We start from the raw sequence: 26,685 nt of genomic DNA on the forward strand, positions 1-26,685 counted from the left end.
ACGCACAACCGTGAAACAAAAAACAAACATCATGATTAGCTTTAGGGATTTTTTTTTTTTTTTAGCGGTCATGTAGTTTATGTGATTTGGCCTTGCGCTTGAATTAAAATATCTGTTACTAGTATTGTGCAGGCTTGGAAAAAAAAAAGCGGAATGACTGAAAATGTGATCACGTGGACGCAACACGACCGATGATTGGTCACAAACGTGTGGCGCTTGGCTGATGAAGATGATGGTAGTGATGATGATGAAGATGATGATGATGAACCCAGTGGCAAGTGTACACGGGCAACCAGCAGCGCTCAGTTGAGAATCCGCCACGTCCAAACCCGCCGCAGTGGACTTGTGGGACGGTGACTGTCACTAAGAAGAATATGCCATGCAGTCAAGTGACAAACATTCTGCTTTGGCCTGCTAGCCAAGTGGTGAATGGCCGCTCGCGAGCAGTGGACGGGGACAGTCGTCAGGCGGCGACGGCGGCGGCGAGGGGCATCGTGTGAGGCGTGGGAAGAAGCCGAGCACCGGCGACAGACAACCGGAGTACCTGCGGAGGAGAGCCGGAGTGTCCTACGTCACCGGCGGCGGAGCTCCACAGACACCTCGGCGGCTTTTCTGGGGCATTTTCAAGCCTTCAACAATCGCAGTCCAAATAGACAACAATCGGACTTTATTTTTTTATTTACATCCTTTTATTTTTAAAACGTTTTTAGCGTAAATTGCAAGCAGCAACGTTAGCGTTTATTTGTGCTGAATTGGCTTGGTGTCCTATTTTTTTTTTTTTTTGGAAGAAATCCATCGCAGGAGCTGACAGACACGATGTTGCATTCGGGTGAGTGAAGTTTATTTATTGAATTGTGTTGTTAAATTGATTATAGGAATGTTGCCCCCCTTCCAATTGAGGCACATGACCATGTTTCACTTCTGGCTGCTTAACAGTATTTGTATTGAGCCTATTGATTTACGAGTGTGTTGTGTAAAATCAAGCGGCTCTTGCATGTAAAATAGCATTTTATATATATATATTTTTTAATTGTATATCTGGGTTGATTTGGTCCATTCATGCTGACTTTAGCCTGGCCTGGGAAATCAGACAGGTCGCCCAGCATCATCATCAGCATGACCGGCATCATTATGGTCGACATCAGGGGTCATCAACCTTTTGCGAACGAAGCCACTTTGATACCGACTAATGCAAAAGGATACGCACGTCTTCCGAGTTACAAAAAGAACTCACGGAGAATCTGATCACTCATAAAATATCATCACGGTAGGAAAAAGATCAATATCAATTTATGAAAACAAAATATTTTGTCAATCTCTGCAGGTGTTTACATTTTCAACGTAGCTAAGAAGGAAAATGAAAGGTAATATTCATGTATTCCTCGGAAATCACAATGTCCCGCCAGTGGTGAGCTATTCTTAGAACAGGCCAGGGGGTGACTCACATGGACATTAGGGGTGACCTGGTCCCTGCAGGGACCATGTTGGTGACCCGTGTTCTACATGCTGCAGCCTATAAATAACGTGCTTTCATTGTGTTTGTCTTGAAGGGATCTTCCCAAGATACGTACATGCTTGTTTTTCCCCCCTCTTGTTTCCTCCAGTATCGATGTGCGAGTATCGCATCTGATTTCAACGACACGGGCGAGCGGGTGCTCCCTTGACTAAAAAAGGCCGACAGCTGCCGAGCCACTCCAGTCAACTCTGATCTTCACCGGCTCAGTCATCCATAAAGTTGCAGCCGGCCTTTAGCAGGCATAGAAAAAAAGAGAGAGAGAGAGAGACGCTTGCCGTATAAATAGCATGTAATTTGGATTCAACTGTCTCATTAAAGAGATGTTCTGGCTTTCTCACCTGGACTTTGTCACAGGATGATTCTGCCGGCCGAAGGCGGCGAAGGAACAAAAGACGGGATTAGATAACACATAGCTAGTTGTTTGTGTCGGCCGGCAGTGTGTTCTACCTACACCGAACTCGCCCCATGCCTGACCTGGATTGCACAAAAGTCCTTGTGTTGCCAGCCTTGGCTTTGCTAATGCAAGAAGAACAATCCGAGTGCGTGTCTGAATGTTCTGCAGGCTACTCTGAGGTTTTCGAGAGATGTCGACTTGTTGCATTTGCACGACAATGTCGCTCGTGTGGGCGCCGAGCTGGTATGATTGCCGCTCATGGTCCTTGACTTGTTTTATTTTCTCCATTTGGACTTGAGGAACGGTCCTTTCTTCGCAACGGGTCAACGTGGGTCTCGTGAAGCTTCAGCGAGCCCGGATCCGTGGGAATAATGCTGAGTGTGCCGGCCGGATACGTTCAAGTGCTGCATTAATAATGCTGTGAAATGTCGTTGCATTAGCTCGCATTAGTTACTCATCCGGGCTCTTTTTTTTTTTTTTTTTCTTCGATCACGACTCTGTCGATATCTTTGACTTACCATCGCTCACTCCTGGCAAACATAATTATGGAATTGCAATAATGGCAGCAATTTCACAAACATGTTAGACAGCCAGAAATTTCTGTCGACCTCTTGGCAACCTCCCTGAGCCATTTTCCTCCGACTTAGAGGACCATCAGTTTTAGAGGGATATCCAGGAATAGCCGACGGACGAGTAGGCTTGAACTTTTTTTTTGAAGGAGAGGCACTTTAAACCTGGAGTCAACGATTTGAAATGATTTATTTTGGTTTCCATTTTTCATATCACGTAAAGCTGCCATTTTGCGACGGGTCACTTTTGAGAAGTTGTGAATGAAATGGACATTGGCATTTTGTTCTATGATTTGGTTTTTGTGGTCACCTGACCTGCTCCTCTGCTGTGGTCAGCACGCGTGGCCAGCTCGGTGGGCGCAGACATTGGGCAAGAGTTGCGGCTTTCGTTCAACTGGAGCACATATTTTATCAGAGCAAATCCTTCCAGCCCTCTTTTGTCTGTGCCCCCTCCCCCTCTTGATCTCTCCCTTGTTCTTATTCACACATGCATTTTTCCCACCCCTCTCCGAAAGCCCCTTGCCGACCCCCCCCCCCCCCATCTCTCCAGTTTCCAACTCTGCTGTCCAATGACAATCCCTTCCTGTCCCTCTGGCCACTTTTTATCCAGTGCCACCCCGCTCTACCCGGGTTGCCCCCCCCACCCCCGCCACCCCACCACCGCACACCCAAACAGTCCCCTGGCTCCTCTTTTGTCTGCTCGCTCGCTTTTCCTGCAACAGTTTGGATTCAGGAATCAAATGTGCAAACATGCAATTGGTATAACGCTGTAGCATTGATAAGACTACACCCAAATCAAGAATCAAAGACGATTTATTTGACATAGTCATGTAACTATTTTTAGGATCATTTATGAATTCCCCTCCTGTCCATTTGAAAAATCAAAGGGGTGACCTTGACCACTAAAATTTGACCACCCCGACGTCGATAAATTGAATTTTATGACCAGTTAAGAACAACAAGACATCTCTTCATTGGCAAAGGATACATGTTTAAAAAGAATAATAAAAAGTGAAATTTGAAATATAAAATGTTAACACACTGATGAAGTATTCTACCTTTTGATCACCTGACGAGCTAATACTAACTAACCAGTGGCTAATGTCAGAAGCTTCCCACTTTCCTTGAATGCAGCATCAGCGTCAGTGAACACACAAGGATCGAGACGTGGCTTTGGTGTGACGTGATGTGACGTCCTGTATGATGGCAACTGAAAACATTCTGCTGTCAAAGCAGACTTTTGTCATCAACCCCCCCCCCCCCCAAAAAATCTGTTTCTTTCATTGAAAAGCAGACTTGCCACTTGTCGACATCACGAGAGGAGCAATTTGCAGTTTTAAATTCTTGAATCTCTAAACTGTATTTTATTGTTGAGAACCTGTTTAGGTGGGGCAATTTCAAACAAATCTAAATGAAAACTGAATTTAGATGCTCATGGAGAGGAAAGGGAAGTGCAATGTTTGTTTTAGCTTGCCTGTGTGTTTACGATTTGTGTGTATAGACTGGCGTGTGTGTGTGTGACTGCAAGGCAGTGATGCGTTGAACTGGTTTGTGCGCTGTGATAACTCTGTCGGTCCGGAATGTGTAATTCACGGCACCTCCTTCCCCCGGGGACATAGACAAATAAGCTCCTGCCTCCAAGGCAATTTGCCTCTCTCATCATTTGTTGTTCAACCGGAATCGTTCCCACATCGTCCGTCAGCGCCTTCACATTGCGTCTTACACAATTTTCATCTCCAATTTCCTCCTTCAACCTTAGTTAGTTTTTTTTTTTTTTTGTTATTGTATGATGAGATAAATGAGTGTTAGCATTTTTTTTTTGCTGCCAGGTGTCTTTATAAATCATCTCTGACATTTTGCAAAAATTGAATACAGAGACGACTGGACCCCTTGTTGACATTTTGGTCAGAATACAGTAATCCCTCGTTTAGCGTGGATAATTGGTTCCAAAAACCACCCGTGATAAATGAAATCCGCAAAGTACGGTCACCAACAAGAAGTACTGGGCAGGCTAACGAGTTAGCGGAAAGATGCTAATTCGTGATCGTGCTAACACGCGAAAACGGACTTCTAAAGAAATGTAAACGATCATTTGGCGCAATACTACATTGTCCTAAAGGATAGACACGTTTTAAATGTTTTTTTAATTTGGAAAAAAAAAATCCGCGATGTAGTGAAGCCGCGATAAACGAAACGCGAAGTAGCGAGGGATCACTGTACACAATGGAACGTACCAAATTTGAAATCACTTTTTTTGGGGAGGGGGGGTCTTTGTCACCTCGTTGAAATTAACCAATGCTTCAACTGCGCCCCCGTGCCCAGCGTGGCTGACGCTATTATGCAAATGAACCTTATGTCATCATCTGCCATGATTCAAAAGACCTCGCTCATATTAGCAGACGGCCAGCTCACAAAAGATCATTCCTGTTGTGAATTTTCACACTTGCTGGATAAGTACGCAAAAGTACGGAAGAGGATTAGGGCCAGTGAAGAAAAAAAAAACGAGGGGTGACAGGATTCTGACTTTTTTTCTCAGAATTCTGACTTTATTCTCAGAATTCTGACTTTATTCTCAGAATTCCGACTTTAAAGTCAGAATTCCCCATTTCTGACTTTAAAGAAATTCTTTAAAGTCAGAATTCTGACTTTATTCTCAGAATTCTGACTTTAAAATCGGAATTCTGACTTTATTCTCAGAATTCCGACTTTAAAGTCAGAATTCCCCATTTATGACTTTAAAGTCGGAATTCTGACTTTATTCTCAGAATTCTGACTCAGAATTCTGACTTTAAAGTCGGAATTCTGACTTTATTCTCAGAATTCCGACTTTAAAGTCAGAATTCTGAGAATAAAGTCAGAATTCTGAGAAAAAAAGTCAGAATCCTGTCACCCCTCGTTTTTTTTTTTCTTCACTGGCCCTAATCCTCTTCCGTACAAAAGACCCGACTAATTGTACACAAAGAAATGAAATTCTCGATGTCCCCAGTCACGCATGATTGTTTGACAAAACTTTTCACGGTCTATGTTGTTATTGTTTGCCAGCTGTTTCAAGCTCATTCTAGTTTTCCCCCTAGCTGCCGGAATGCGGTATAGCGGGAAGTGTCCTGGCTGAGCGTGTTGGCAATTTTCCTGACAGCTACGAGCGAGTCGCGACACGCGTGAATGACACTTTGCTCTTTAATTCTAAGAAATGGTCTCGACTTTGCCCGTCTGCAAATCGAGAGCGGCTCATGCTAAAATTCCTTGCGGATTACGTTGCAGAATTTAGAAGTGCCGCAACCTTAGACGAGACTCCCTTACAGCGACTCCCTTATTTCGCTTCATATTATGAAATAATAAGTCATAAAAACGGCGTCCACGAAATGAACTCGACAACAGCGCCGTAAATCCTTCATATTTCTTTCCACCTGAAGCTTTCAGAAGCAATTCGGACGCTCCATATAATCACACCAACCTTATACCTTTCACTCGGCTTTGTCAAGTCCCGTTGCGCATGAAATATTCACACTGAACAAGTCCATCGTTGATCATCCATATTTCATGACCAGGATCGGCTTTACTAAGCACAAGCCAGTTTTGGATGGACTACCTGAAGTCGACCTGCACAGCAAAATACATTTGGTAGATTTTTAAAAGTTGCATCAGCATCGCCTTGGCCGATCAATCATTTTTGTTTCTCGAGTTTCTTCCCGTTTCGTCCTCCTTTGTTTTTGACATCTTCCTCGGCGTGGTCTTCCAGTATGCTGGCCTTCGCTCAGTCCCGTTGCGGCCGGCCATCACGAAGCCAATTAAAAATTGAGGCGGTGCTACTATCGTTTATCGTTTACAGATTCTGAATTTGGTGAAGACAAGCTCACTCTACCGTTTATTTAAGCCGTTCAATAGAAGGTAATGATCCAGTGGAATTGAAGCGGGCCTCGCTCGTATCGCTTTCAAAAGAAAAGTACGGCAAGAACGTGAGAACATCCGGTTCTTCTCAGTAGCCTCTGACGCGTCTGTTTTATCTTTGCCGTCTTGCAGGCTTTCGTTGACGACGTCGGCTCCGAGATTCCATTCCTTCCTTTCTTCCGGCGGTCTGGTGAAAGTACGCCGCTTGAGAAGCACTTAATGGTGGCTGAGGATGCCGCAGAGGACATAAACCACGCTCCTTGAAGAAATGTCAAAACAAAGAGGAACCAAAAGGTCACGTGTTTGAGCACAGAAAAAAAAAAGCCCAGCGAGAGACAGACCGAGGAAAAACGCTGCAAAGGAGGTCTCCATGGCTACCGATCCAGGAGAGCCCACAGGCACAGAGGACTCGACGGAGAAACCTGATGGACACAGGGAGGAGGACCTCCAGCGCACGCGGAGGGACACATCCGGCAGCAGCCCCGCGGCCGTCCTCCCGTCTCAGGCGTGGAGAAGGACGGCGGAAGAGCATGAAGGAGCTGGTCACGAGGGCGCGGTGGCCTCGGTCACACGCGAAATGTCCTCCTCCACGCCCACCTTGCCAGTTGACACAGGGCAGAAAGGTCAGAGGAGGGAGAAACGCTTCTTCAGGAAGAGCGTGGAGATTTGCGAGGAGGACGAGCAAGCGGGCCTCCTGGAAGTTCCTTGCAGCGCGCCCAACCTGGACCTGCGCTCCTTCGACCCCGTCTTCAGCGGCGTCCAGCAGCAAGGAGCCGTGTCCTGCATCGCCCTGCGCCAGGATCCGTCCCGCCCCGGTGAGCAGGAGCCCGGCAAAGGGGGCCCTCCTTCTTCGCCCAGCCAAAAGGGCAAAGAGAGAGAACGCGAGCAGGAGGAGGAGGCCGAGATGAAAGCTGTGGCCACCTCTCCTGGAGGCAGGTTCCTCAAATTTGACATTGAACTGGGCAGAGGAGCTTTCAAGACCGTCTACAAAGGCTTGGACACCGAGACCTGGGTGGAGGTGGCTTGGTGTGAGCTTCAGGTATCGTGACTTTGCTTCTTTTCACCCTCACACCACAAATTTGTGTCTTTTTGTTCTGTACCCTGAGTTCAACTTCACTCTTCACATAATGCTCAAAGATGGGAGGAGCTCTGTTTCTGAGTTGTTCGTGGAAGTTAGGGAATGAGCATTTTTGCTACATTTAAAGAAAAGTATCAAATCAGTCATTTATTTATTAAGGTAATGATGTAAAATGAGTTCAAATTGAGATTTAACTTTTTCCGGATCATAATTAGTCGAATATTTAGCTCTTACGAGTTGCGCTGTTCCTCAAGGGTTTTTTCTAAAGTCGTTCATGATTGTTAAAAAAAGGCACATTGTTACTGACGAACATATCGCGTGGAGCACTTTGAGCACACGACGTCTTTGTTGTCACGAAGGAGGAAATGGAAATGAAAGCCGAGGCGTTCTGGAGAACATTGTAACGTGGACCCGACGTGAGCGGTGGGAGACATTCTTGCGGAGGAGAATAGAAAGCCGTATTGTTGCATGGCCGCTCGTTTGACTGGCGGCTTTGTGTATTTGGCTTTAGGTCGCTTTAGCGGGACGACCAGCAGACACCCGTGTTGCTACCGTTAATGGACTGTTTCATTTCTGGTAGCTTTGCCAAGGCACACTTTGCCAACAAAAAAACCGGCACAACACGAAAAGGGAAAACACACGGAGAAAAATGATGCAACAGCGACAAGAGGGAGGTGGGAAGAAAAAAAAAAAAGCTGCGAGACGGAGTGTGAGCGCGATGAACCAAATGGAGGATTAGCACAGCATCCCTCCAAGAAAGCAGCTGCCCGGCTAATACCAAGTCACCACACGCAGAGATGAAACTCATGCACACACGTGCAGGCTCGCTACAGACCGGTCCGGCGCCATTGCCGAAAACACTCTTGTCACATGACCTGAGACGTTGACTCCCGATTGGCATGTTTGAACGAACGCTCGGGCGAGTCACATTGATGGCATCTGATTTATAATCGACTCACAGCGAGCGACCGTAACAACAAACAAAGGATTAAGACATAATGCCTTTCGAACACGGGTGTCAAACTCAAGGCCCGAGGGCCAGATACGGCCCGCCACATCATTTCATGTGGCCGGTGAAGACAAATTATGCATCAAATTTGTGTTACATTACTAGAATTGCAAATTGTCTTCACTTTTAATATCTTTTTTTTTTCTTTTATATATTTGACCAGTTTTTACTCGTCTGATTTAAAAACGAGTTATTTGTCAGTTTTTTTTGGAGCTTTTACTGTTTATAATATGAGGTGCTGATACATTTATTTGGGTTGACAGTCATAATGGCCCTCTGAAAGAAGCTATGACTACAACGCGGCCCGCAAAAAATATGAGTTTGACACCCCTGCTTGAAAAGATTGTTGGCAAGTGGATGCTTTTTTTTTGTGGTGGGAGCACCTCGCTTATCTTCCTCTGTCCACAAAGACGGGGAACCCGGGGGGGGGGGGGGATTAGTTGTCCAAGCCCAGCGTGAAAGAGCGGGAAATGAAAACCCACGCTGCCGACGCCGTGGCTCTTACGGTGTTACTTTGTGTGAAATTCCACAAGCAGGGAAGAGTCGAGGCAACTTTTACTCTGGACTGACTTCTAGTCTGACAAAAGTAAAAATATGTTTATTTCGTTTATAGTCAACCAATTGATGCTGAGGTGCGCTTCTGACTCATGATGACAAAAGTTATTTTTCATCAAAACATATGATGTCCCCTACATTGCGATCCATAATTTGTGTCCGTGTGAGTGAGCGTGCCATTAGAGAGGCGGGCGACCTGTCAGACTGTAACAAAAACCCTGCACAGACAGCATGCCAGTGCCAGCGCCAGCGGCAGCAGAAAGCAGACTGGTTCAACCCAGTTGTCCCAGAACGGAGCAGCTCAACATAGCTCAAACGGTACACTCGTTCCCTTTAAGGCCTTTAAGTACGCGGATTAGTTTTGTCATGGCGTAATCTGCAACCTCGTGCTCTCAAAAAAAAAAAAACAATGCTTCCACAAGAAGCTTCTCAAAAGGTCTCTTGTTTACCAGATCAATTGTTTGGGGTTTTATGGCTCATTTGATTGAGGTGGGGGGGAGACCTGCAATTAGAGCCTAAAGGTAAAATTTGTGTCGATTGGAAAAACTTATTGAATGAAGAAGAAGCAGGGAGAGATTCCGAGCCATGCAGGGGTGGACAACGTTTGCTCCTGATCGGCCAGCCGAGGTCATCCGCTCACGCTATTGACGAGCGTCTGCATTTAGAAATCAAACGCAAAGCCACCGGAGCTGAACCCAACAATCCGAGCCTCGGGCACGGCCATTCCGTCGCTACTCAATGATCCACTCCTGCTGTAACTGAACAGCACCCAACCGGAACTGGCAACTAAGAGCTGATTATGTTGGTCTGACACTGCGAATCAATTGTTTTGTAAAAAAAAAAAAAAAAGCAAAGCATTGGTTGAACAAACTCAGTCAGTACGTTCGAGGTTGCCATTCCAACTCACTTTGTCGGTGAACTTGGCCTAGTGGCCTGCCGTTCTAATCCGACATGTGGGCCAGGCCTTTTCCAGCCGATCTATCTTGTTACCCAGAGCCGTTGTGGCTTACAGTAATCTAATCCCGAGCACCCGCCACCTCCGAATGCCCAACGCCGGATGCTTACTTGCACATTACCCAATCAAATGCGCCATAATTGGAGCGGTGTCATAAGAAGCCAATAATGCTCCGCTTGTGTGAGTTGACCTTGTTTTCCTGATCAGGTTACTAATTCTCCATCAATGTAAACACGGAAGATACAAGTAAACTCCGACATGTGATCGAAATGTCAAGTGTGCCAGCGCCGACCTCTGACCTCATCTGTCCAAAATTTAAAGGTCGGCCATTAACGAGAAAGCCCTTCCAAACTACAATAATGGATTTCATTTGAGAGCAGCACGGTCGAATATGCGTGCGGGAGGTTTTCTGTCGAGCCAGAATTGAACTTTGTGTGAACCGCGCTGACTCAAAGATGGCTCCGGCAAGAGCGACGCAATAGATGCTGAGGTGGCAATCCAACGCTCTCGTTGAGCCCCTGACAGCCGCCATCATGCTCTGAGTGGCGTGGAGCACCCAAACAGGCGTTCTGGCAAAATCATTAAAACGTGATCTGAGGGGTGGAGGGGGGGGGGGGGGGGCGGTCTTGATGTATTTGAGCGCAGTCAGCCATGTTTACACAAACGTGTTGCTGAGGCCGACAGTGACGGTGAGCCGGGACTTATTCTTAGCCAAAATAGTTCGACAAAGAGCAGCCGAGGCTTTCTGTTGATGCTACTTAGAGGAGAGGAGGTCTGTGGCACCACTGCCGCAAAAGGACAGAAATGTGCCCATAGATTCAAAACAACACTAAAGATATAACAGAATCGATTGGCTCGTGCAAAGAGCCTTTCGTGATGTCACAGGAGGCAATGGAGCAAAGCTGCCAAAACCGTAAAAGCAAAAAAATTTGGCAAAAAGGTTAGACTGAAAATGAAAGTATCTCAAAACAACATGAAATATTCAAATGAATAATGGCCCACGCTTGCTCCATCCTTGTCTTCTGTCCCTGTTGTGATTGGTTGACCACTCAAGCCACGCCCCATAAATGATGTCACATTGTTTACAAACTTTGAAGGGGGCTATTCCGATGACGTCTTCGAAGGGGTCGGTTACCACGACGTCTATTTTTAGCACGGTCTGCTGTCCATCTTCCTCTTACATATTCGATTTTCTTCAAGACGAGAGTAAGAAACGACACGTCGTGATCACGAGATGACGCAAACGTCTGTGATTTTGAGGACGGCAGGAAGGAGCTGAAATTCTTCAGAATCTTTGAATTCTGTTCTCGCGAAATAGTCAACGACAATTGCTGGTGACGTGTCTAAAAATAGTGCAGCACATGTGCAGGTGTTGCTGGGGATTTCCTGCAACCTTTCAAATGCTTTGACAGCGATGTTTGATGCTTTTGTGTTCAAAGATTCATGAGCGCCTGCTCATATTCATGAATACTGTTCCCTGACTTGCATTTGATATATGAAGGGAGAAAATGGGGGGGGGGGGGGGGGGGGGGGGGCTGAATGTGTCGCCTCCCAAGGAAAGACATTTGAGCACCAAAATTTTGCCAAGTGACTTTGACGGCTGCCACGTCCTCTCACGTCAGCCATGCCGGCGTGAGCAGCTCCAAGCTTCAGGTGCAACGCTGCATGTGCGGCTGCTGGCATCTAGAGGCTTCCCGTATCAGCGCATGGCCATCGTTCACTTCTTGTGAAAGATTTTGAAAGGCAAACGCAGGATTTATTTTTGGGGGTTGACTATTTTTAGGATTTCATTGTAGTCTCTGACTGGAAATAGCAAATTATTATTTTTTTACTTTAGTGTAACACCCCCCCCCCCCAAAATAATAATAAAATAAAATAAAAGAAAGAAAGAAAGAGAAAGAAAGAAAGAAAATATTTTACTTCAATGTTTTTTTCCAATTATAGGTCACGTTTATGGTATGAAAGGTTGATCTCATTTTTGTAAATCGCCAAAACCTGCTATTCAAACAGAAGTGTGTCGACTTTTAAATCTTCATTGCAATTTGACAATTTGAACGTGTTGAATATTCGGACCCCGTTTCCTTCCGTCTTTTCCCAAAACGTTACGCCATCCCTGCACATCCCGTGAAGTGCGCTCCACCTCACCTCGTTTGTTGCTCTCCTCTCAGGACCGCAAGCTGACCAAGGCGGAGCAGCAACGTTTCAAGGAAGAGGCGGAAATGTTGAAGGGGCTCCAGCATCCCAACATTGTGCGCTTCTACGACTCGTGGGAGTCGGCGCTCCGTGGAAAGAAGTGCATCGTCCTGGTCACCGAGCTCATGACCTCGGGGACGCTCAAAACGTGAGTGCGGCCTCATCGCTTACATCTTTTGACTGCTTAAAATAGAGGGATGGATCCGTCCGTCCGTCTGTCCAATAAATCTATCCATCCACCCAAACCCATCCATCAACGTTTGTCTCCTTGTGCAGGTACCTGAAGCGTTTCAAGGTGATGAAGCCCAAGGTGCTGCGGAGCTGGTGTCGGCAAATCCTGAAGGGCCTTCATTTCTTGCACACCAGGACCCCTCCCATCGTGCACAGGGATCTCAAATGTGACAACATCTTCATCACCGGCCCCACCGGTTCGGTCAAAATAGGCGACCTGGGACTCGCGACCCTCATGAGGACTTCTTTTGCCAAAAGCGTCATAGGTAGGATTCTTCAGGAGAAGGCGCCATTTTGCTTCATCGACACACGTTTGGGTCCATCAATGTGGAACGGCCCACTTGGCATTTGTACTCCAACAGGAACCCCCGAATTCATGGCTCCCGAGATGTATGAGGAGCATTACGATGAGTCTGTGGACGTCTACGCCTTTGGAATGTGCATGCTGGAGATGGCCACTTCCGAATATCCCTACTCCGAGTGCCAAAATGCCGCCCAGATTTATCGCAAAGTGACAAGCGTGAGTCCCGAGCGAACGAGGACGGGAGTCGAGTCGAGCCCTTTGCTCACCGAAGACGCTTTCCTTCGTGACTTTCCGCAGGGTATCAAACCGGCCAGCTTTGAGAAAGTCAACGACCCAGAGATCAAAGAGATTATCGAAGGTTGCATTCGTCAGAATAAAAGTCAGAGGTGAGCAGCTTTTCTATTAGACGCAGAAAGGTCACCCCCTCCACACACACACACTTTGAACCTTCCCACGCTTTCAGGCTGTCCATCCGAGACCTTTCGATCCACGCCTTCTTCGGTGAAGACACGGGGGTTCGTGTGGAGCTGGCAGAGGAAGACACGGGCACCCAGGATTGTTTGGCACTACGGATTTGGGTCGACGAGCCCAAGAAACTAAAGGGCAAGCACAAAGATAACGAAGCCATCGAGTTTAGCTACGACCTGGAAAACGACAGCGCCGAGGAAGTAGCTCTGGAGATGGTGAGACGCGCCGACACAACACAATCAAAGCCGACTTCCATTTGGTCAACTTTCACATCTGAGTCCAATTTATAGGATTTATTTCATCGCCGTAATCCGCCCAGATTTTCTCCGGGCGCTGACGTAGCTTCGCTCGGTTCACAAAACAACAAGTAGCACCTTCCCAAAGTAAAAGGTGCCGTGTCAGCATCGTGCAGCTGAACAGAAACAACTCGTGCTCAATCCCATGACTGCTGGATTAGCTCCAAACTGTCATGAGACGGAAATTTCCAATAACGCAGACACGAAAAAAAAGGAAAGCGAGTCTGCTTCCTGTTACTTCTGGAGGATATCCTTGTCACACACGAGCTGCTTTGATTGAAAACAGCAATTTTCCTTTCAGGGTTTACTTTATGGAAGAGAATAATCTCATATTATTTCTGCCGCTCTTCAAGACTAATTATGTGTCTCATACTTTGCGCATCTTGTCACACAGGTCAAGTCGGGCTTCTTCCACGAGAGCGATGCTAAGGTGGTAGGCAAATCCATCCGGGACCGAGTCAATCTGATCAAAAAGTCTCGGGAGCGACGGCAGCAACAGCTCCTCCAGCAGCAACAGCTACTCCAGCAACAGAAGCAACAGCAGGGATGGGACGAAAGACGCGACTCCGTTCTCACGTCCGCCACCGTCTCCCATCAATCCAGCGCATCACTACAAGGGGGCGGAGCAACTGGAGGAGGAGGAGGGCAGGAGTCTGACAACCTGCCTGAAGTGGACCAACATGTTGTCCAAGGAGCAAGGCTGTGCCTGCCAGGTAAAGTAAAAAAACAAAAAAACAAAACCACGAGGCACTTGATGATGACACTTGGAGCATGCAAGATTTCTTTTCTTTCTTCTTTTTGTTAGGGCAAAGTCTGGCAGCCGCCACCTGCGATTCGTGCGTTAGCGGGCAGAGCCAGTCGCTCTCTCAGCCGGGGGACTCGCTCGCGCTCTCCCAGCCCATCTCCACATCTGTATGCGATTTGGCCACAATCGTACGTGACCCCGCTTTATGTCCGTTCCGATGTCGCCCGGATTAATCGCATTTCCATTCATTTCAATGCGGAAAGATGATTTGGATTACACATGTGCCTGTACCAAAATTTTGCTGCGTCCTCCAAACGCTGTTTTTTTATTTATTTTTATTTTGGACCCCCCCCCACACACACTCACCACTAGGCCCCGCCTCTTAAAGGAACATGCATGTACAAACATACAGCGTTTATCTAGCATTTTATGCTAGCTTTTTCGTTTCCGATGCGATCATCGTGAATCCAAAGCAAATGTCCTCCATTTGTGTTTCGTGTAGTGTTCTGCAGCTCTGGCCGCTCCTCCGAGGCTCCCGGTGGGTGAGGGTCTTCCAAGCGTGCCGCTTGGCCAGAGCGTCAGTTTGACCGACGTCGGCCCGCCCGTCGCTCAGAACTTTCTCCGGCCCTACGCCGTGGTTCAGCAGGTATCGCCAAGTAGACCTCAGCTGTATTTTCAGGTGAAAGGAGCGTCATGGGTTGGGAGTTGCTCACACACACATGCGGTCGGCAGACGCCGCTCTAGCGTCATTCAGGGTTCGCGCCGTGTCGGCCTCATCTTCGTGATTCTGTCATCATCTGTATCTTCGGACTTTGGCGTTGTTTTTGCTTTTGTGGTTCCCCGTGTCTCTTGTTTGTGTCTTGTCTACTTGTCAGGTTTTGTTTGTGCCTGCTCTCGTCAGGTCCGTCCTTCCCCGGTTGTTGTCCTTGTCACATCGTATTGCCTGTTGTCTGGCCTCCTGTGTCATAAGTTTAGTAGGCCTGCACTGTCTTTTTTTTTGGTTTTTTTTTCCAAGGAACTTTTTCTTGAGACAGAAGCATATAGAAGAGTGTGCAGTATGTCTTAATAATATTGAAATAGAAAGGGCTTTTTTTTTGAACAGATTCTTATGCTTGACTTTTTTTTAAAATTTTGACATTCCGTTTTTTTTACTTAATATTTTATACTAATTGTAAAGATTTGGTTTACTTTGAGGTGATTGTTTTATTTTTTTATCATTATTATAAATATTATATTTTATTATTTTTTTTATTATTCATATGTTTTTTTTCATTATTTAATCTATTTTATTTTATTTTTTTCAATTTTTAATTCAATTGTAAATTGCTTCAATTGACAAGGCTATGCTAGTGTACCTGAACGCACCACCTTCTCCCTCTTTCTCTTGATGGATATTTACCCACGCACAAATCATTTTCAAAATCCTCTAACGCTGTGCGCTAACAGGGTTTCCCCCACATCTCCAGTGGAGATGAAATATTGAGACCATCACACTGCTCAAATGATGGAATTGACTTTTTACAAAGTCTTGAATTGGGCTTCCCCAAAGGTGTTTCAAAAGAGCTTCCTCCATTGTGGGGAAAAAAAATGTGGGAAATCCTGTCAAATCAAATATTAATTGTGATGCCAAAGCTTATTCTTACCTAATGTTTACTACTTTCTCCTCCCCCAACCCCCCTCCCCTTTCTTTCAACACGAATCATCCTTGCGCAGTCGCAAACATTCCCATCAGATTCATTTCAGCCCGCCGCCCCCCAAGCACCGCCGGCCCCCTCGCAGTCCTACGTCCCCCCCATTTCCCCGCAAGTTCTCCCTTCATCCATGCCACCGGGTGATCCGGCCGGGCTGGTAGTGACTATTGTTCCCCTCGCTCAACAGCCCCGACCCGAGGCCCCTCCCGCCGCGCGACTCGCTGACATTATTCAGCAGCCGCCATCGCAGCCAACGCAAGCTGTCCTTCCAAACCAGCTCGGTCTCGGCGGCCAGACGTCCGGCCTTCAACAGAGCCTTCAAAACGAGCCTAATCAGCAGATCTGCGTACGGCAGAGCCTTCCCCCGGCCTCCCAGGACCGAGCGGCTAGAGTCGCCACGGAACCGCCGGCTTTGCAACGTTGTCAACCGGTTAAGGAGCGGATCACCGTTCAGTCGCAGCAGCAAGTTTTAAGGCCGGACCAACATCAAACTTTGATGTCCCTTGATCAGCAGCAAGCTCAACCGGAGCAGCGGCAGCACTTATTGGATCGACAACAAGCTATTATTCAACAGCATCACCATTTAGGGCAGCCGATGGAAAATCCCCAGGCTAGAATCCAGCAAGAGCAAGCCGTGCCTCAGCAGCCTCAGCCCAGGCAACGAGAAGAACCGGCAGCTCTCTTACAACAGCAGCTCGTCTTCCAGCAGCAACAAGGTCTTCTGCAACAACCACACGAGGCGGTCCCTCACCAACATCAAACGACCAGACTGCAACAACTTCAGGAGCAGCAAGAGCGCCAAGCCGCCGTCGTTCAATTCAAGCAAACAGAAAAACAAGAAGAGCCACTCGTGACTCTTCAAAGTTGCACCGAGCAGCAACAATGCGAAATGCTTCAGGCGTGCGCCCCTCAACTCAACAGCGCTCCGTTTCCGGGGCAACAGGCCGCACTGCTGATGCAGCCGGGAGCGTATTCGACCCGCGTCCCGCTCAGACTTCCGCTCGGCCCCGAGGTCATTCGCCAGCTCGCCGGCGTGGTTTCGCCGGCCGTGACCGCGCGGCCCGCCGAGGCTCAAGCGCTTTGCCAGCAAGTTCCCGGCCCGAGCCACGTTGCGCTCCATTACAGGAGCCCGCCGACCACGCAAGCAGCTCAAATGCTGATAGACTCCCGCGTCGTTCCTGTGCTCGTGACTTCCCAAGGCCAGGCGCAAATCGTCATCCAAGCCCAGAATCTTGTCGGCGCTTATCCCGAACCGACGACTTCCACCACCAACCAAATGTCGGCTCAGCCTCTGCAGCCTGCTCAGTCCCGACCCACGCACAGCCAGAACGCATCCGCTGACGTTCAGGTCGTGGGCCTTCAAAGCCAGACCCCTGCCCCGCATCCAGCGATGACAATTCCTCCTCAGATCCCGCGTGAGCCTCAAATGCCAGAGCTGTCGCAGCAAACTCCGAGCCAGACTCTTCTCCCGGCCCAAAGTCACCTTCCGGCGAGCCTGTTGACCACTCAATCGGGGAACTACTCGACGTTTCCGCGCGATGTGATCAATTTTACGCAGCGGCCGGTGCTGCGCTATCAACAGGTCGCCGGTCTCAATCCTCTTCTGGACCCTTCCTGCGTCGTTTCCGCCGCCGTCAATATTCCGGTGGTCCTGGCCCAGCAGCAGCCGGTCGGAAGCGCCGCAAACCCCGCCCTAATCCAGTCCGTCTCCCAGACGCCGCCACAAACGCTTTGTCAAGCCCAATTGCCGGTCGAGCCCGTCCCGCCTCCACATCACCCCAAATGTCCGCTCGTTTGCGGGGATGAGGTCGAGCCGCCGCCACGTGTGGCCGATCATCATCATTCCCACGATAGCAAGCGCTTGGGCACGAGCGGAACGGCGGGGGGCGAGGTGGCTTCCCCTCAGAAGGCGGCGACCCAGACGTGCATTCCATCGCAGTTGCCGCCCGCCCAAGCGCCTCTTGTTCTCCGCGCCGTCTTCCCCGCAGTCCCGAGCCCCTCTCACCCCTCGCCTCCCCCGTCGTCACTACCATGCCCTCATCCCGCTCCCGCTGCGCCAGAGCCGCCGTTTCCTCCGGCAGCCCAGGTGGTGCCACCGGGGCAAGGCGACTTTCTCGCTGCCGCCGCCGCTGCTGTAGACTCGCTTAATTGCCCCGCCCCCAAACTGCCCCAAGCCTCGCCGCAAGACTCTGACATTTCCCCGCCGGGCGTTTCTCAGGTACCGGCGGAATGGATGCAGTGAACATGAGTGATTTCATAGCAATTTTGCTGATAGCATGAGTGAGAGAGTTAAAAAAAAAAAAAAATTACAGCTTCACCCGTTCCCATTCTAAAAAGTGCACTAGTTGTGTGTGTGTGTGTGTGTGTGTGTGTGTGTGTGTTTATGTTTCTGCTCACATTCATTGCTGACCTTGTCTGCGTGCCTTCTTTTCCTGTGCCTTTTTTGTGTTTCTATTTCTGATGTCAACCATGTTTTCCTCAGGATTGTCCGCCCCTGTCAAATACAGAACGCCCTTCCTCAACCGGGTACGTCTGATTGTCTCACACTGTGCTCATCATCATCATCATCTCGAAGCCGCATCTCATGACTTTAGCGTGTTTTCGGAGACCGTACGCGTAGAGATCAGTGGAAAATGAACATTTTCGTCGACGTGATGTCAATGCCCGCAGGTGTCTGCCAGCAAACGGAGAAGAAGCTCTTTTACTCTTGGCCAATGGCAAATTAGAAAAGGCAAAAGGGCAGAGGAGAGCGTCTTCGCTAAAACCCGAGAAGTTTCCGCATCAGTTTCAGCTGAGTATGCTTCAGGTGACGACACGCCGAAGCAACAATTTCCGCAGCCGAGATTGCGTGCTGGGATTTTATTTTCTTTCTCCTGCTTCTTCTGTAGGTGTCTGGCAGTGGGGACAATATGGTGGAGTGCCAATTGGAGACCCATAGTAACAAAATGGTGACCTTTAAATTTGATATGGAGGGAGATGCTCCGGAGGACATTGCGGATTACATGGTAAAAAAAAAAAAAAAGAATCTTTCGGAGGTGAAAGTTTAACACTGTCGGGAGGATCGGGGATAAAAATAGGAACCGCTCGCCAATTTTTTGTCATTTGATTTTCTTTGGCAGGTGGAAGAAGTCTTCGTACTAGATGTGGAAAAGGAGAAGTTTGTCGAAGAGCTCAGAGCCATCGTGGCAAAAGCACAGGAGATACTTCAAAGGCATTCACTTGTACGTTCATTTGCATGTTCAATTCCAACGTATTTCATCCGCTTCCCGATAATGCTTTCTTTACGTCTTTTCCCGACTAGACCGGCTCCACCGACCGCTTACAAGTCAGCACGCCCAGCGCCGGCTCTACGTGTAGGTTTCAAAGCGTCCTTTCGAGTTTCGCAATGGAGCAAAACCCGTGACGGACGGAATCTTTGCGTGTGATTCCTCAGCCGACTCGGTGCCGCATTCGTCTCCGGTGGGACGCTGGCGTTTCTTCATCAACCAGACCATTCGCCACAGAGATTCTCTGTCTAGCCAGGGGGCTGCCACCACACCTCCCACCGGAGAAGCAAGAACACTCCCCCCACAAAAAACGGACCAAGGTGAGCTCAAGCTTTGTGTTTTGTCAAGTTCTCTACGCCGCAAATAACGTGTTGGTTTCTCCCTGTTCTGTAGAAAACGAAAGCTCACAGATGCCGGAGTCCTCCAGTAGCGTGTCTTCTCCCGTCTCGGCGCCGTCGACCACGATTGCGCCCACTTGGCACGCCGCCGCACCTGAAAGCACCTCTCCGACTATTTCAGGTGGCCTCAGCGCAACCTCCGCCGACCAACAGCTCGGTGCGGCGGCTAATTCCACGTCAGCCGACCCGACCTCTGTTCCCGCCGCCGCTCTGGTTACGCCTCCCGCGCCCGCCGACGTTCAGGCTGATGTCACGGTCAGCGCGGTTGACGTAGAGCAGATGCGTCAGACTCTCTCTCGAGGAGGTCCACAACAGTTGCAGCTTGAGCAGGTGCAACTCCAACAGACGCAGGAAGTGCACCAAGAGCAGAATTCCAGTACGCTGCAAGAGTGTCAGCTCCAGCAGCAGGTTATGCCTCCGAGTCAGCTCCTCACGGACCAGCAACATCTAAACACACAGCAGACCACGTTCATGCCGCAGCAACAGTTGCTTTGTAGCCATGCGGCGCAGGCCACCCACGTCGAAAACCCAGAACGAGGGGACGCGGCCACAACCGCCCGCACACCTCCCCGACAACACCCGTTCCCCAAACAGTCTTCTCTCCAGCAGTCCGAGTCGGAGGTGTCGACGGGAGAGATGAGCTTGACGGACGAGGCGGCGGCGGCGTCTTTGCCGCCGCTTCGTTTGGGAGCCGGCGAAGCCACCTATCTCCCGCTCTCCCTCACGCTCAGCCCGTCCCCCGCGCAGCCTTCCTCGGTGGCCGAGTCGGACAGCGAAGGTCCCCCGAAAATCGAATTTGGAGACAATCGTATGAAGACGCTGGATGAAAAGCTGAGGAACCTGTTGTATCAAGAGCACAGCGGCGCGGCGCCCGGCGGGGCGGCGTCCTCGCTGACGTCAACGTCGGCGGCCTCCACATCTGCGGGTGGAGATGAGTCATCGGAGCCGCAGCCGTCGTCCTTCGCGCCTCCTTCATCTCTGCGCTCCTCGTCCTCCTCCTCCACCACCTCCTCCTCCTCCAGCTCCACCACTACTCCTGACCCTGAAAACTGTGCAGGAGTTGAGGGAGACTCCTCTGAAGTTCTTCAATCAACAGAGAAAGGCCTGATAGAACCTTCCACTTCCATTCCCCCAGCATCTTTCCTCCCTGTCAAACAGGATGCGCCAGCTGGGCCACAGCGTCCTCCTGTAGCAGGAGAACCGACGATCCTAGTGAGTGAATCTGGTTTTCCAATTTCCTCAATTAGGGGCCTCCTCTCTAATGACGTGTGGTTCATCTCAAATACAAATTAAATGGGGATTTGATATCTTCTGCAAGTTAAACCCCCCCAGTGGGAGAAAGTCCACTATGTAGTCAGAGCGACATCCTTTGCTTTGTTTCCTATTTGTGAGTCTTTCTTAATTGTCTCCAGCTCATGCAGGGTTTTTATTTGTGTCCCCCCCCCCCCACCTGTTTCAGGCTTTGGCCCCACATTCCGACAACAGCAGCACTGGAGAAGCCTTGCGGCCCCACCGCCAGCAGATCCCCCTCCGGCCCGGAACGCAACAGCATAATGCAGGAGGTGGATATTTTGGCCTAAACCTGACATGTCCTAGTATCAGAAATCCTGTTTCTAGCAAGAAATCCTGGACTCGCAAATTCAAAAACTGGGCATGCAAATTGCGCCATTCCGCCAGCTTGTTCAAGAAGCCCAGAGTCCAGCAAGGTAGCGTGCTTTCAGGGATTTGAGTGAGTGAGTGAGTGAGTGAGTGAGTGAGTGAGTGAGCGAGTGAGTGAGCGAGTGAGTGAGTGAGTGAGTGAGTGAGTGAGCGAGCGAGCGAGCGAGTGAGCGAGTGAGCGAGTGAGCGAGTGAGCGAGTGCTTGTAAATGGAAGTCTAATATGTAGTACTAGTATTAACAGACAATTAATTTCCTTAACCTTCAGAAAGTGTTGATGTTAAATGTTTGCATCGATGAATAACCCCATGTTTGAATATTGTTATGTGACTCGCATTGCTAACTCACGTTCCATTATTCACCAATTCACCGATTCACATTATTTTGTTGTTTATTTTGACTGCGATAAGATGCCACAACGTGGCGCCCAAAGCTCGAATAGGAAAGTAGTCATTGATGTCAAGAAAGTACAGTGATGCCTCGAAATATGAGTTGAAGAGAATTGAACATGTTTTGCCTCATTTTCCTTCAATTCAATAGACATTGTGCTTCTCCTTCTGCTGTGCACGCCTTGGCCTCTAGGGGCAGTCTAATACAAACACGGAAGCACACACGAAGAAGAGTTGATGACATCTAGGATTTTGAACAGGGGTTTTCAATTGGTTTTGTCCAAGGGACCACCATCATAACCAGGACGCAAGTTGGGGACCATTGCTTTGTTTGAATATTATTTTATTTTGCACCGAAGGTAGGCTAGACCTATACAGGCAATTTATCTGCTAATTATATGTCTATTTTGGGAATCTTAGCTACATGGGTAAATGATTTACAGATTTAGCTGGAAAATAACTCTAAATAATAAACCCATTCTACTTTTAAAAATGCAAATTATTTTCCATTTCCAATTTCATGTACCACTTGCAATGCCGCCACTGGCCACTAGAGGGCCACCAGTTGTCAATCACTACCATAGAAGACCTACCACAGCGCTCTCCTAACTAACCCAGCAAGCTTTGGAGAGCATTAAAAAAAAATCATCCGTTTTATTTTCTGTTTGCATTGAAATGATGCTTTTAACCACCAGCTCCTCACCTGCATGCACATTGCTCATTTTCCTGATATTGCATCATTTTCTTGATACACCTTGCAGCCCATACTGTGTACATTACAAACGTGTGACTTTGTGAGTGGATTTTTAACACAAACGTATGTATGTGTTCTATGTTTGTCTGTACGTCATCTCTCGTCTGTCCGCATATTTACGTCTCTATGCGCCTCTTGCTCTTTGTTGTCCCTTTTGATTTTCACCCCAGTCTCGTTATCCGACGGACGCTCCGGCGCTCTGTCGCTCCAAGAGGCGAAGGAGACGGCACCGACTCAGACGCGCAAAGGACGATTCCATGTATGGATTTGATTTTCATTTGCTTAGACAAGGAAGAGAACCAAGCTGATGTTTTCCCTCATCAACAGGTGATCCCGGTTCCTCAGTCCCCCCCGCCCAAGAAGGCGTCCTCAAGGCGTGGCAGCGGCGACAGAAAAGTGGGCCGCTTCTCGGTGACAAAGGCCGAGACGCGGGATGACTCGGGTCAGACGGACAGCTCGCCGGTATCTCCTGTCCAGCTCAGGGAGCGGAGGAGATCTCGGACGAAAGAGGGCGAGAAAGATGAGAGTCGAAGGACGCCAGCCGCAGCCCACCTTTCTCGAGGGCACGGCCATAGCCACTCCCCCGTCGATAGCAGCGAGGATGACGACGACGGGAGTGAGTTGGAGGATGAAGATCTGAGAAAAGAACTGCACAAGCTGAGGGAGAAGTAAGTCGGAACGGGTCTTTTATATTCATTCATACTGTATTTCACCGGTGTCGTCAAATATATTTTGGAATATCGACTCTTATTACAAGACTGTGTTTGGAACATTCAGGCACATCAAAGAAGTGGTGTCGCTTCAGGCCCAGCAGAACCAAGAGCTGCAAGAATTGTACAGACAGCTTCGCTCCCAAAAAGACCAAAGGCAAAGTCTTCCCGCTTGCTTGTCTCGAAGCCCCGCCCTTCCCGCAGCGCCGCCCCTCCTCTCCCCTCGTCGACCCAGGCCGGCCAAAATCAAACAGCGACCCCGACCTCACTCTCACATGGATAATAACGGAGTCACACATGCCGGTACGTAAATCGTTGCAGACGTCATTACGTTTGCTTTTCGCCGTGTCCTGATTTTCTTCACTCCTTGTCCAGGACTCCAGCAGTCGAGCGGCTTTTCGGGTACGGAACAAAGCGGAGGGCCTTCTCATCGCGGCTCAGAACATCAGTCCTCGCTGCCTGCCAAAAGAGGTACGACACCAGAGCAGTGAGTACGCAACGAGGTGACCTTGTTGAAAGGCGAGTCGGAGCCATCTGATTGTCTGCATGCTTTAGATCAAAGCCCTGCCAAGAAGAGCACCTTCACGCTGGAATTGCACAAGTTGCTTGACAACTGGACAAAGGAGGCGGTGGGCCAGAACACGCCCAAACCGTCTCTCAATCAGATCAAGCACATTCGCCAGGTGCAGGAGTTGGGAGGCTGGACCCAGACACCTGAGGTAACCCCCATTTAGATGTTTTAGTCGCCTAGATGCGCCCCCTAGTGGAGGGCTGAAGCATTGAGAAAGCGATTGATCAGAAATGCAGCAGAGCCAACATTTTGAAAATAAATATCGCAGATGAAATGATAATATGAGAAGGTGTGCTTGGTTTGACACAAGAAACTTAAACTCCTTCTCGCACAGGTGGCTCCTCCAGCAGATTGGTTTCCGTCGGTCCCACTGAACCCGCAGGCCCCCCCGGCTGCTACCGGCTTGCCCACCGCTGCCGCCCCTGCCCGGAACAAAGGCGGAGGGGACCCGTCCATCTCTGGCGCGTCCCCCCAGCCGCAATCACACACGGCCCAAGTAGCACACCTCCAGCAGCAGATGAGCTATCAGCAGACCCCGCTGCGCCAGCACCTCCAGACGCCGCCCGACATCCGGCTGCATCAAAACCAACCTCTGCTGCCTTCCCGCCCCGCCTCGGTCCCGTCTGCGCCACCCGGCGACGCCGCCCCCTCTGCGGAAAGCGGCGTCGCTGGCGGGGGGGCATTTTGCACTTGTTCCTCCTCATCTTCAACCAATTGCTCCTCCTGTCTGAACGCTGCTGTACCTTCCAGTGCCAAAAAGAATCACCCCACTGACAGCCCCGGCCTCCACGCCTCCTCTGGAACTGAAATAAAACCAAGGTTGGTGTGATTATTTCAAAAAAAAAAAAAAAATTAAAAAAAGGTGCCAGAAATGCTGTAATTGAGTTGGAGTGGGAAGTAGCACGGATCCATTTGGACTATTAGGCTGGATTTACACTGCAGTCATAATTGCAGATGACGAGGACCGAGCCTCGTCACAAATCAAAAAGAGGATTAAAAATCTTTCGAATTGTCCATATGAACACTTTTAAATTGTATCTATGATCCCCAAACACTTGAAACTCATTCCACTTCCAAATAAAGGGCTTCTAGATTATTTGATGTTGAAGGATGCTAACAAGTATTCCGCTAATATGTTGATCCACCGATGTGTCGTCGCTGCCCAGAAATCAGATTTTGGCATAAATTCGGAAACGCTCTGTAAATCCAGTCTTAGATGGGCGTAACTGCGCAATGGGACGTGAACGTGAGATATGAACGGCTCTCGCATGTACAGATAGAAGGCGACATTGAACGCACCACCGCGGGACACGATACTCTCGTTTCTCTCCCGCCGGCGTTTTACGTTCATCGCGCGGCTGAGAATTTGCAACATATCTCCGAAAAAAAACATTTACCTGTCCACCATCGCACCTATGCCGGAGATGTTTCCACTCGTTAATGCTTGCGGTGAACGGACTATCAATTTTTAAAAGTGCAATTAGTCCTGATCATGGGAATTGATCAGCATGTATGTATTGTCATGTCTAGGTCATCAATTATTTTTGTATACGTCAAGTGAAAAATTTTCAAAGGGGTTGGCTTACAGCACAAACTACTTCGGCGGACCATAAAAAATAAAAAATAAACTAACGGTTTGCTACTTAGTAGTTTCAAGATGGATGGCTCACATTTACCAAAAAAGCAACGATGACGAATTTCTGCTGTGTGGCTCAGTCGACTCAGCGGCCAATCTAAATTTCCATATTTTTGGCGCTATAAATTTGCCAACCAAGTCATCATTTTAGGTGCCAGTCCGATCTCTAATTTCAGTCTACCGGGTAGCGTTTCATCACATTCAGTCAAGTGCTGATGAAATGTCAAACAATCGGACAGAAAATCACAAGTGAGCAACAAATGGCAGCTAATGCGTGACAAGCTTTTTAGTTTCATCCGGAAATTTGGATATCTCCAACATTTTCTGTCTGCTAAATTGTGAATTGTCATAAATTGGCTTCCCCACAGCAGAAACTTTTCCTTCCACATATCAAATATTGTGATGCATAGAGTGAAACAACTGCCAAGTTTTAATGACCCCCCAGCAACTCTTTCAGATTAGAGGGCACGGCTCCAGTGGTAGGGCGTTCGATTCTCCGCCATTGTGACCATGTCCGAGTGTCCTTGAGCAAGACACTGAAGCGCCAGTTGAGGAAGCAGTGGAAAGTGACAGCCCATTAGCACATCTTGCCTTTTTGCATTTTTCAGTGTGTAAGTCGCGTTGTTTTGTTTGACCCGCATTAAACGAACCCGTCTAAAATGACTCAACTGACTTGGGGGGGCGTCAAAGTAATCATTGCGCTTGACCGCCAACCATCACAAGATAATCTGTGAGCATTTCATGTGCTGACTACACACTGCCAAAGGTTAATGATGAAAGACAACTCCATGTTTTACAAACGTGCTCCGTGCAACAATATGCAAGCGGATACATTTCACTCAACTGGCTTAGCAGCTCATGTAGGATGAAACATATTTGCAGTGTTTCCGGATTTTGTCTTTTGCATCTGAGGTAATAAACATTCAGAAAATCAAATAGTTGGGTTACCTTTGAATCATTTAGAATTGACCAGTGATTTTCCTGATCCATTCCACGTCTGATACTAACTTGTTGACCACAAGCTTGATGATCACATTGTATGATGTTGAGCTGGTTGTGTGTTACTGAAATCTTAAAAAAAAAAAAAAAAAGAGCAAGAGAAAAATACATATTATTTTTGTATTTTGAAATGGAGATGTTTCCTTGTAATATTGTGATCCTAAGAAATCAAAAGGCTGTTTCTCATCCATGTTCTGAGGGACTCGCCCTGTGTTATGCCTGCGAACCAATGATGAACAAATACATTTGGGAAATCCTGAAAATACAAAGTATGTTGCTAGTGATTTGCCCTCTGTACATTGTAACACAAACAAATTTTGCTTTTATTTATGTTTTCTAACTAATCCAAATAAATGATGTCCAACATCTACATTCTTTTCTGTGTTTTTATGTCTGTATTATGCGCAAAACTT

The 26,685-nt window shown here is 48.4% G+C and overlaps 1 protein-coding gene across 5 annotated transcripts; it reads left to right on the forward strand.

Annotated features, from left to right (window-relative positions):
• The first annotated feature begins 208 nt into the window (after window positions 1–208).
• On the forward strand, window positions 209–26,642 carry wnk3 (WNK lysine deficient protein kinase 3). Of its 5 annotated transcripts, none has more exons than XR_015067803.1 (25): window positions 209–829; window positions 6,500–7,406; window positions 12,133–12,305; window positions 12,434–12,654; window positions 12,751–12,908; window positions 12,990–13,078; window positions 13,156–13,375; window positions 13,851–14,169; window positions 14,262–14,389; window positions 14,704–14,880; window positions 15,915–18,110; window positions 18,375–18,418; window positions 18,563–18,698; window positions 18,781–18,897; window positions 19,012–19,113; window positions 19,194–19,245; window positions 19,326–19,478; window positions 19,552–20,768; window positions 21,016–21,262; window positions 22,527–22,615; window positions 22,684–23,024; window positions 23,134–23,369; window positions 23,442–23,553; window positions 23,622–23,785; window positions 23,972–24,118. XR_015067803.1 is itself a non-coding variant. In XM_085926707.1 (25 exons), the coding sequence occupies exons 2-25, from the start codon at window positions 6,738–6,740 to the stop codon at window positions 24,464–24,466; spliced, it is 7,839 nt and encodes a 2,612-aa protein (XP_085782833.1). In that variant the 5' UTR covers window positions 209–829; window positions 6,500–6,737; the 3' UTR covers window positions 24,467–26,642. The 5 variants fall into 5 exon arrangements, 4 of the variants coding, with proteins under 4 accessions (XP_085782833.1, XP_085782997.1, XP_085782913.1 ...); XM_085926707.1 differs by having other exon boundaries at window positions 23,442–23,537; window positions 23,972–26,642; XM_085926871.1 differs by having other exon boundaries at window positions 21,016–21,118; window positions 23,442–23,537; window positions 23,972–26,642.
• The last annotated feature ends 43 nt before the right edge of the window (window positions 26,643–26,685 follow it).

The sequence above is a fragment of the Syngnathus leptorhynchus genome, chromosome 1 (genome assembly GCF_054491065.1).
Source record: "Syngnathus leptorhynchus isolate UIUO chromosome 1, UIUO_Slep, whole genome shotgun sequence".
NCBI lineage: Eukaryota > Metazoa > Chordata > Actinopteri > Syngnathiformes > Syngnathidae > Syngnathus > Syngnathus leptorhynchus.

Bases quoted from the DNA above. Each gene is read 5' to 3' on its own strand.
- wnk3 (XM_085926707.1), top strand. From the start codon at position 6,738: ATGGCTACCGATCCAGGAGAGCCCACAGGCACAGAGGACTCGACGGAG. The intron at 20,769-21,015 runs GTGAGTGAATCT...CACCTGTTTCAG, and splicing joins CAGGAGAACCGACGATCCTA to GCTTTGGCCCCACATTCCGA. The intron at 23,025-23,133 runs GTAAGTCGGAAC...TGGAACATTCAG, and splicing joins CTGCACAAGCTGAGGGAGAA to GCACATCAAAGAAGTGGTGT.